Source organism: Fomitopsis serialis, assembly GCF_022376445.1.
Source record: "Fomitopsis serialis strain Sig1Antser10 chromosome Unknown B0H18scaffold_269, whole genome shotgun sequence".
Taxonomy (NCBI): domain Eukaryota; kingdom Fungi; phylum Basidiomycota; class Agaricomycetes; order Polyporales; family Fomitopsidaceae; genus Fomitopsis; species Fomitopsis serialis.
Genome location: NW_025955229.1, coordinates 43,310 through 54,020, shown reverse-complemented (window position 1 = coordinate 54,020; position 10,711 = coordinate 43,310). Strand labels below are relative to the sequence as shown.

The 10,711-nt window shown below is 55.4% G+C and overlaps 3 protein-coding genes across 3 annotated transcripts; 2 read left to right on the top strand and 1 right to left on the bottom strand.

The window, feature by feature from the left end:
* Positions 1-16: 16 nt before the first annotated feature.
* On the bottom strand, positions 17-2,414 carry B0H18DRAFT_961473 (uncharacterized protein; the record flags this gene model as incomplete). Its single annotated transcript, XM_048043059.1, has 8 exons — positions 17-406; positions 530-572; positions 614-1,181; positions 1,255-1,361; positions 1,417-1,545; positions 1,602-1,987; positions 2,038-2,223; positions 2,331-2,414. The coding sequence occupies 8 exons, from the start codon at positions 2,412-2,414 to the stop codon at positions 17-19; spliced, it is 1,893 nt and encodes a 630-aa protein (XP_047885262.1).
* Positions 2,415-2,720: 306 nt separating this feature from the next.
* On the top strand, positions 2,721-4,371 carry B0H18DRAFT_961472 (uncharacterized protein; the record flags this gene model as incomplete). Its single annotated transcript, XM_048043058.1, has 6 exons — positions 2,721-2,829; positions 2,869-2,978; positions 3,167-3,219; positions 3,249-3,399; positions 3,649-3,695; positions 3,786-4,371. The coding sequence occupies 6 exons, from the start codon at positions 2,721-2,723 to the stop codon at positions 4,369-4,371; spliced, it is 1,056 nt and encodes a 351-aa protein (XP_047885261.1).
* Positions 4,372-4,940: 569 nt separating this feature from the next.
* B0H18DRAFT_961471 (uncharacterized protein) lies at positions 4,941-9,780 on the top strand (the record flags this gene model as incomplete). Its single annotated transcript, XM_048043057.1, has 18 exons — positions 4,941-4,967; positions 5,044-5,195; positions 5,520-5,559; positions 5,657-5,974; positions 6,089-6,301; positions 6,356-6,538; positions 6,566-6,727; positions 6,782-6,871; positions 6,956-6,975; positions 7,009-7,344; positions 7,427-7,652; positions 7,705-7,782; positions 7,824-8,016; positions 8,064-8,199; positions 8,255-8,485; positions 8,739-8,914; positions 8,969-9,192; positions 9,214-9,780. 18 exons carry the CDS (start codon positions 4,941-4,943, stop codon positions 9,778-9,780), a joined length of 3,372 nt encoding a protein of 1,123 aa, XP_047885260.1.
* Between the last annotated feature and the right edge of the window lie 931 nt (positions 9,781-10,711).

The window sequence follows — 10,711 nt, the reverse complement described above, 5'->3', positions numbered from 1 at the left end:
TGTGGTTCTCCTTGCCTCATCCACTGGATGGCTGCCAGTCAGCGTCCGCGGGCTTGGGAACTGTCCGTTCCCTGCGTGGCCGTCCACCACGAGCAATGTCTTCCATCGCATTTGTCGATGGGCTAGGAGGGCATGGGGGCGAAGGCAGTTCGTTGGGCACGGCAGACGTCGCGGTCGCCGAGATAGTTGTAGAGATAGGTGCCGACGTTGACGTCACCTCAGGCAATGTCATAGATGAGGTAGACATAGCTGCCGCCGGGGTAGATGTAGTAGACGAAGTTGCCGCCGAAGTAGACATAGCAGCCGCCGAGGTAGACATTGTTGCTGCAGGTAGGGAGGCAACCAAAGCGGTCACGGCCAACGGCGTGAGCCCGGGCATCAAGGCATCTGCAGGCACCGAGCCGTTCTGTGTGTCGACAGCCAAGGGAGACGCCACGGAAGAGGTGGAGGTGGAGGATCATGCGGTGGGCTGCAGTGGTACACTGATCACATCAAAGTTAAAGGTGAGGGTGGGGCTTGAGCTGCTCACATATGTCAAGGGTGGGTCTGGTGGGAACACAAAGGGGACGGGTCTAAAGCATGATCAGGCAGCGGGATAGAAGTGAATCGGTACGGCGCATCCATGAGGTCCACACTCGTGGGTAGTGAATGCCCAGGAGGGCATGGGTTGAACTCCTGGAACACGTTGTTCTCGATGGGTGGTGCGTGCAGATAAAGCACAATATTCTCGGCCGAAAAAATGTTGTTGTCGTCGACCAAAGTGTTTGAGTCCATTGCGGGTATTGACATTGACGGAAGAAGAGGAGCGATGGGCATGAAGCCCTTGCCCCAGTTCTCGGCCCTCGTGGTTGATGGATCAAATGCGAGATTGACATCACCACTTGCATCACCTGAGAACAGCGCGAGCGCAGACACGTCCAGCTCCGGGAGTGCGGACATTGGTGAAGCCATGGCCGCCGCAACATCAACAGCAGGAGGAACAGCGTCAGCGGCAGGCGCCGTGATGTCGGCGACAGGAGAGACGATGTCGACGGGAAGCACCGGAGCATTGGCGGCAGGAGATGCGACTTCAGCAGGGGGTGGTACAACTTCACTAGCAGACTCAATCTCAGTGAGAGGGGCTGTGGCCGTCATCTCCACGCAGTCGGCAGGCAACACAGCATTTCGCGAGCCAGATAGTGCTCAACGTGCATGTTCAGTGGGAGCTAGAAAGTGTATCAGAAGATGCAGCGAAACAGATGGCTGACGACTCACAATACTTCGCTGCAAGGAACTTCCCAAAGGGCACCATGAGGACCTTCTCGAGGCCTGGGAAACAAGCAGCGAAGTCATGGCCGGCAGGAGTTGTACCGACATGAAAGCTAGATAAGTAAAAGGATCGGTGAACACATTCGCAACTGAGTCTGAAGATCTCACTCGAACGTCTGCAGCGCCCCACCCTCCTCCGGCGAGGGTCCTCCACCGTACACGCTGACACACATGCCTGTTGCAGCCGCAAAAATCTTGAGGAACACTACCAGCACCTGCGGCATCTTTTTGATTGCGCTACGAAGCAAAAACGTGTCAGCACCCCGGAGCGGAGGAGGATATGGGTAACGAACCCGTGGTATTCCTCCGGCATGCAATTGGCCAGCGAAGGCACTGGCGCCGGCACCGCCTTCTTGGTTGCTTCAATGATTGCCTTCTGTTCTTCAATGTAGCTTTGGACCTCGGCTAGAACCTCCGGCGACTCCAGCTTGAGGGCTGACGCGAGTTCGCAACGCAGGAGATTGATGTTTTGGCCTTTCAAACCGTCTGTGCTCTTCGTTTCACTGGTGAGCGATGGTTTCACCTTGGTTTTGTAGTAGAGCTTTGAATAGGCTTCTACGGGCTGGGGTGCGCGTTTCGCTGGAAGTGGTGCGGCCAGAAGGAGTGATGCTAGCGTCAGGGCCTTCGGTCTGTCGCGGCGCGCCGCATACACCCCGTTGTAGAGTTTGTCATGGATTTGCTGCAAAAAATGTGTCAGTAACATGACGCGATGGTAGCATAGTCACGTACCTTCTTGCGCTTCTGCAGGGCGACACCGTATTTGGCCATCTGCTCCTCAGTGAGGTCGTCTAGCACGACATCGGGCCCAAACATCTTCGTCAGCTCCAGCCATTTCTCAAAGAAGCGCTCTCTGTCTCCGTGAGGAACTCGCGACCTTGACAGCCTTCTGCGCAGCAAGAAAGCCCTCTCTGTGGTCTTGAAAAAATTGCAGTTGCTCCGGTGTCGCCCATGACTTTGGCGGCATGTCTGTCGCGTGAACATCTGTCAGTGATGGCACTGCGCACTGCACCCGGTGCACGTACCAGGTGACTGATCACAATATCTTGAAGGTTTGCCAGGTGGAAGGAGGAACTTCTCATGTACAAGAGATGGTGGTGAGTCAACATTTTTGCACGAGGTTGACGCCGGCTTTGACAGCGACTGTCCACGTCGAGTAAAGAAGCGGCCTTGCTTTCGTTATCAAGCATGCGGCCAATTAATTGCAGTGGGGAACGGCAAGCGCGGCCAGAGGAGGAAGTGAGGGAGGCGAGTAGACGGGCGAGGATCGAGATGGCGAAGGGACGTGGTCGTCGTGCCACATGATGCATGAACATTGAGATCAAGGGGAGCGCCCAAGGCGCGCACAGGATCATAAGGACCAAGGTGGGCACCTTCAACCCGACTCGATGCATATTCCCCCGTCTCCGACGACCATGACGACGCCAGTGGGCCCAGTGCCCATGGGTGCATTGTCGAAGACACCAGCGGCACCAGCGAGCCCTGTGCATCAGCGCAGACCGTCGGCGTCGGTTTCTCCTGAAGGTAAGTGCTGAGGTCACACCCCGGCTTATCTAATGGCAGACTTAGCACGGTCCCAGCGCCACGCGGCCATTCTTGAGGGCCTCCTGAGTGCGCCGCCTACGCCCCTCAACAACCTCGACGACCTCCGCATGGCTCTTCCTACTCTTCCGGTGTCTTCACCACATGCGGGTCACCCGGTTCTACGCACACACCATTCCCCTGTCGTGACTTGACCGATTTTCATCCTGCCTCTGCCTGCTCGGTATCCGCTTCCGGATGCTCCTCTTTGGACGACCGCCTCTTCGCCACGCCGGGCAAACGAACTGACCCGATTATTGATGAGTACTCGCCCCGAAAGGGCAAGTGGTACGTAGTTGTCGTGGGCACCAAAGTTGGTGTGTTCAGTCACTAGTAAGTTTGCGTGATTGCCCTCGTCTCAGCTGTCTGATGGCACTGCCCAGTGCGGAGGCGGCGAGATACGTGAATGGAGTTTCTGAGGCGGTCCATCTGTCCTTCAGAAGCTACGACGAGGCACGGGCTGCGTTCAAACGAGCCGAGGACAACGGTGATGTTAAGGTGCAGCCGGGCCCTGTCAGTGGAGGCCAGTCTCGCTTCAAGCCCTTGAAGGGCTGATTATCTACTGTACTTAGAGCTTCCACTCGCTGTCCTGCAGTCGTACCGTATCGTGTTGTATTGTCAATCAAAATGTAGCTGTCGGAGTCATGTGCATGATCCATCGAGGTTGAATTTAATGACAGCACGGGCCACGGCGTCTCTCACTCTCCCTCCTCTCAGTAACACCATGGGTCGACGTGCTAAGTACTACACGGATGCCGAGAGGAAAGCGGCGAGACGTGCAGCGAGAAGAAATATAATGAGACACCTACGTGAGTTGGTTCCATGACATCATATGCGATCTTGGCGGCTCATGGTGGACTCGTCAGCGGAAAGCAGTCGCACTCTTGGTGTCACTACAGAGCACACACCAAGAAGCAAGAATTCTTCTCCAGCCCTTTCCTGGGCTGGGACCCATCCACCCTACCACCGCGTCTCCTAGAGCTGGCTCGCGAGCCATTCAAGTCACTCGGAACGGTCGAAGAGTCATATACGAGCGACCTCGGCCTTCACAAATGGCCGTTTGAGTTCGTGGGCCCGGAGCGCGATGTACTGGAGGGGAATGATCACGACAGTGGGATATTGACTGCCGAGCGAGCAATGCGCATGCTCAATGGCAGGCAGTTGGAATTCATGGTCGAGGCGGGGTTTCAGCGGATGAAGCAGACGAAGGCTGTGGGCAGGAACTGGCCGGTCGACGTCATATCTGCGTTGGAGTGCGAAGTGAAGGAGAGGCTTACGGCTTGGGAGGCAATCACGCAGAGGAAAGGGCGGGAACATACAGTATATGGGAACATTGCTCGTGATGTGTACCTTCACTGGGGCGCGAAGCATATATGCGGTTTACTGAAGGAAGTGGAGGACATCTGCGCAGGCGTCACACGACTGGAAGAGCTAGAGGTCCAAGGAGGCTTAGCATGGCAGAGTATGAACATCGTCACGGACTGATTAGATAGACCATGTATTCCATGAGTGACAAGCTGTATGGCGAACACACTGTTGAGTCTGAGCCAATAAATCAAGCTTGAATGTGGACAGGACTTACGAAGTACTAGCCTGATAATGAGTATTGAGGATGGATGACACTCATCGCTACTTGGACGCAATGCAAGTAGCAATGCACCAACTCCGAGTCTCACCTCACTCTCGTGGCTTTACTACGCCTGTGTATCATACCTTCGAGGCGTGTACATAAGAATAGTATGTACAGGATGAGATCTATGCCTAGTAACAGTTCACCGATCTAGCTAAGCTAACGCACGTAGTGTTCGACACACATAGCTATGTTAGCATATGTCGCAGCCATGGGAGGGATCTTTAAATGGTGTCCGATTGGCTGAGCGACTGTGTTGCACATCGATCGGGGCCGCATCTGGTGGTGCTTGCCTCCCAATCTGGTACTGTGTTATCCCTCACGTGCCTCTCCCGCAGGTTTGCACGCCTCCGATGTGTTCATCTCGACTTTGAGGTGTCGTCTGTGACTCCGGCGACCTGTGCGCACTCTTCCATCAGCCTGAATGACGACGAACACCTCTCTGCGCTGTGTGCGCTTATGAGCCTCTCATGGGGTAACTGGTCAGTCTTCTCACTGCCATCGGGTCTGGGCCGGTTGATGAACAGATTAGCGGCGGCGGCGTCATTCGACACGTCGTCCTTGTAGCTATAGGCTTCACCATCGCCGACGGATTCACGCTGCTGTCTCGCGGCGGCGTGTCTCCGTGGTTCCCGAGGACCAGCAAAGTTGGCGAGCCTGGACTGGAACTCACCCTTAGGTACGTGTTTCTCCCACTCACCATTCTGCGATGTGAGGTTCTGTTGCGCGACACTCTGGCGCACTAGTTGAGCAGGGACAGCAAGGCCACGTTAACAGTTGCGCGGCCGCTGATCTAAGGTCTCGGGCTTCCTTAGCAGCTCGAGGACGCTCTGATCGACGCGGACGTGTATTCATCAGACATTGAACTGATGACTCCTTCAGGAGCACCATCTTTGCAGGATCCTCGCAACGTGCATGGTATAGTTCCGCCACGAGTGTTGGCCGGCCACTATTCAAGCGCAACCCCACTCAAATTGGACTCATCCTTCCCCTCTTTGGACAGAGAAGATAGTCTTGGGCAGCCCATTACCTTGAGCCATGTGGTGAGTAGCCCTTCTCGCAACTCCATGGAAGCCTCGCCCGAGATCGGTGTCATCTATGCCGACGCCGCAATATGCTCATTCTCGCTTGTTTTGACAGGTGTCTACTCATCTTTGCGAAGCCTCCCGTGTCGCTGTGTCACGGTCCGCTCCTGCCCCTGTTGCCCACCGTCATTCGCACTGTGTTGCCAGCATCATGTCTGGTGCACGGAAACGACGGCGCGTCGAATTCAAGTTCCATACGGTCGTTGAAGAGGAACCCGGTCACATGCAGGCTGCAACGGAGAAGGCGCGGCACACGGTGTTCGTGTCCGGCCCCCAGGGCCTCACCTCGCAGACGTCCTTCATCGACATACCATTAAGTCATGTGGCAGGCGACGCCCCTGATCTCAATCATACCGACGCAGACAAGGGGCATGTGTATGTCATCACGGAGGCAGACACAGTGGAGGCTCGTAGACGTTGATGAACCGCCAGTGTGAGTGCACTCCGCACGATAATACTCGATCATGACTAACCTTTGACTGTACAGGACCATCCATTGAAGGAGTGGAGTGCTAGGATTGACGAGTGGCTCCTCGAGCTGTTGCGGCTCGAAGGCCGCGTGGGCTTCACAGACTCGCGATGCCCGACATGCAACAACGGAATTGCAGAGTACCGCTGCGAAGACTGCGCTGATGTCCAGCTGTATTGTGCGGGCTGCACAGCTGGCACGCATATGTGTACGCCTCTTCACCGGATTAAGGTGAGCAGTTCCTGAGCGCGGTGACCTTTCATTATGACTGAAACCTTTGCCCAGTGCTGGGCCGAAACTCATTTCCAGCATGCGAACCTCAAGGACCTCGGCGTAACTATGCAGATGGGTCACCCGCCGGGCCGACGCTGCCCCAACCCCAAAACGGCCTTTGACGACGGCTTTGTTATCCTTGACGTCACCGGCATCCATCACGTTGCGCTCGAGTTTTGTAACTGTCATCAAAAGGTGCACCTGCCCACCCAACTCATGCAGGTGCGGCTGTTCCCCGCGACGGTCACAAATCCGAAGACCGCTGCCACGTTCTCGCTCATGGAGCTTTTCCATTTGTTGCGCACCCAGTCCAAAATCTCAGCCTATGAGTTCTACCAAACGCTCGCGCGACGGACGGAGAATATAGCACCGCGGGAACCAGCAGTGAGTGCCCATCAATCGTACACCGAACTGAAAAACTAATCACACCTCGCACAGGATCGTTACCCCGCGTTCCTGTGCATGTCGCGGGCTTGGAGTCACCTAAAGATGCTCAAGCGAGCAGGCCGTGGACATGACGTCTCCGGTGTCAGCGGAACCGCATGAGGCGAATGCGTGGTGGAATGCCCGGCATGCCCTCATCCAGGCAAGAATTTGCCCGATCATTGGCAGGATGCTCCCGAAGGGGAAAAGTAAGTGGTACCCTGTCACTCGTGCACCTCTAGAGCTGATAAGGATATCAGATGGCTTTATCGCCTGTTTGTCGGCCTTGATGCTAATTTCCGCCTTAAACACAAGAAGGTCTCCAGTGTGGCGGTCGACCCCGGCCTGAACAAGGGCTTCGCGTACTTCGTCGAGGACCAGGCTTACAAGGAATTCCTCAACACCTTCGACATGAAACTGCCGCCCGAGATGAACACATGCCACAACCACGACGCCGTGAAGCTCGCGAACATCAAGAAGATCCGCGAGACGGACGCAAGCGGAGTAGCTACCGTCGAGTGCATCAGACATGACATGAAACGACCAGCCTCCGTAGGCGACCTACAGTATGGCGAACGGTACGTAAAACGACACATACTACCTCGCTGCTCTCTAACACGTCCACAGCTATGTAAACATGGACTATATATACTTCTCTAGCCTCACACATCACTGCACCGTCGAGGTGGTAACATCCTACGACATCTTGTGCCAGTGGAGCCGCAATTTGCCCGTCCGCCGGGATGTCTATGGCCTCGAACTTGATCACATACAATGCAAGTACCTCTTCCTTGTGCCGAAGCATCACCTCAATGTGCACCGTCTCGCTTGCCAAATGGCGTACTCATTCAACTACACGAAGGGCGTGGGGCGCACCGACAGCGAGGTGGTCGAATGAGGCTGGGCTGCCGTGAACCCATTTGCAACATCTACCAAAGAAATGGGACCCGGCCATTGACGCGACGTGTTGGACGACGTGTTTGCAACCTACAACTGGGGGAAGGTCCGGAAGCTCAGTGCGTGCATTGTAGCCAATCATGTGTGGCGGCCCTAACAGTGTTCTGTTATAGGTCCGACACTTTGTAGGAGGCTGGAGGAGGCTCTTGAGCACATGTGCACCATGCACCTTGCGTTCGAGGAGTTCGGGGAGACCTTACCGCGCGAGAGCGTGCGCACATGGACGGAGTTAGTCGAAGCTTGGGAGGCTGACCCTACAACCTCTGTCAATCCTTTAGTGATGACGGAACCTGGTGCGTGACGCATGCATGTGCCTTTGTCTCTGCTGACATGAATCTAGTGGTGACCGTGGCGGCAGTGCACCTCCAGCTTGCTGAAGAGGAAGCAATGCACTTACAGGCAGGTCAGGACTTATCGTGTCACACGAGCATGTCGCTGAGTGTCATGCTCGCCGGACTTGATCTGGAGACCCAGCAGTAAGCCCACGTAGTGATTACACTCCCGGCCCATCCTCACGACTCCCCATTGCAGATGCCGCCTTCGTCGGGAATCTCAGGGACTCGGGGAACACAAGCAGCGTGCGACTTTCCAAGAGCGGCTCAACGGTCTCCGCCGCAGACTCGAAGCTTGGTTTAAAATACAGCACGCGTACATCCCCGGTGCCGAGTCCTTCCGTGAACGCCTAGCACGCGATGCGAACAAGGACCTCCCTGCATACGACATACTGTTCTCCTCCCCTCTGGGATCAGCTCAGGCCTGGAGGTCAGTGTTTTCTTGCAAGATGTTGAGTGGCGACTGCGCTACGCTCAAGCCCACAACACTCTCTCGGCCCTGCAGCGCAATCTGCACCTCAGAAGCCATCTATATTTGTTTAAAGATTGATTCGTTCGTGATCAACAGGTGAACACCCGCACGCGGTCGATTATCAGCACGACACAAGCCAAGGTCGACGAGAGTGCAGGGCAGTATGCCGTGCGCGTACGGCATTGGTCTCACTCTCGGCTACGCTTGGCAGAACAGGCTGGGAAGCCACACTCCAGGCCCTCGAGGATCAGCACATTTGCGGGCTAAGACTGGATGAAGGCAAGGAGACGGAGGGACACCGCACCTTGTCCTGGATTTGGCGCACTACGTCGCTTGTAGGGCCCGAGGACATCCTCGAGAACATTGATGATCTTAACCTGCAAGAAGGTATGTAGGTGTGATCTTTCCCACTGTAGTGGGGAGGCTAATTCACATATATAGCTTTGCGTGTGGAATGGTGCAAGTCCCGTGCAAGGGCGCATCGGTGGGAAGAAGAAGTTTATCTACTGGTTGAGGAGATGTGTCGGGTCCTGGCCTACCACAAGTGGGTGGCACAACAGTGGCTCGGCAGGCGTGACATCCGTCAAGAATTGCCAGCTGAAGTTCAGGAAGGCTTATCAGCATACACTAATTGCCAGGCCGAAGTCCGCATGACCCTGCGATCAGTATGTGCGCACATATGGCAGGAAGTAGGTATGTGGGTGACAAATGCTATGGAGCTGATTTACGGAGACGGAGTCCTGGCCGCCGACATGTCCCAGCCTGCGGTCGCTGTGCAACCAACAAGCATAAACATGTCGACGAGCACAAACAGCGTGACGATGAATGCAAATCACGCGTCAACAAATGCGTCGGATGCCGCGTCAACGAGCATGCCGGGCGCCGCGACGACGAACACATCGGGCGCCGTGTTGACGAACGCGTCGGGTGCCGTGTCGACAAGCATGTCGGGCGGCACGTTGACCAGCATGTCGGGCGGCACGTTGACCAGCACGATTGGTGTGTCAGTGAGCGCAATTGGTGCGTCAGCGAGCGTGAACCACCCATCAACAGGAGTCACCACTGCATGGCAAGTGCAGCTTCAAGCACTACGTGCTGCAAGTGAGCCTTTCGTCGGGGCGCACGAGGTACGGGAACCTGCAGGTGATGGGTGGGAGGACATGTGGGAGGACGAACCACGTGGGCCTACAGGTGATGGATGGGAAAGCGAAGGGTGGGACGGTGACGAGCAGGAGGAGGAGAGTGTAGCTTGAGGTGATCTTGTCTGCCTGTGGTGCTTAGTATATTGTCGATATTGTGCATGAATAACGGATTTTACATTTGCTGCATTCGGCCGAGCCTGATGATTTGTCGGGGCCCTCAACATACCACTTTGGGAGGGCCACCACTATATTATTCTCGTGCGAACCACATCAAGACATGGAGTACATAGTGATTGACCATCGTGGCGAACGAATTGCTAAGTGTATGTTGTGGAGCGCGACATGCAGCATGTATGTCATGATGCACGACATACATGCTGCTCATCTGTCGAATCTCGATACAAACTATCTAGGCACGACGGTGCCAAACAAAGCTCTATATGTGGCACTGTACCTAGCTCCAGAACACGTCAGATCTCGCTGATCACACATCGCAATTGTGTTTGCCCGATGGGTCCCAAATTGGGAGAGCACGCGATAGCACCTATTTTGGGTAGGGCCGCCGCCGTGAGCTCTCCCCGGCGCTGGCTGTCCCTAAAGGGCAGCTGCCCTTTCGGGTAGCGAGCGGAGCACCGGCTACGGTGACTACTGTGCCTTCATATATGAAGGCGCACAGTAGTCACCACGATTCATGTATGACCTGTTTGTGGTAGTCACCGGGTTTCATACATGACTCTGCCAGCTACTGGTGGCTTAGCACGATCTGTACTTACCATATTCGTCCAGTGTGTACGCATGTTTACATGCGGACACAATTCTGCTTCCGCGCTCTTCCCGATTAGGGGAGTTTGTCTTTTGCTTCCGTCTTCTACTTCCTACTTCCGCTCTACGAGTACTCGCTCCGCTTTTTCAATACAACCTCATCTCACACAGCTCGGCCAATCCATTGAGTGTACACTGCCGGACAAGCCCGGCAGTGTTCCACCCAGAGAAACTCCTTTTCAGCTTCTTTTGTCATGAGCGGAGTGAGCAGAGCGGTGTG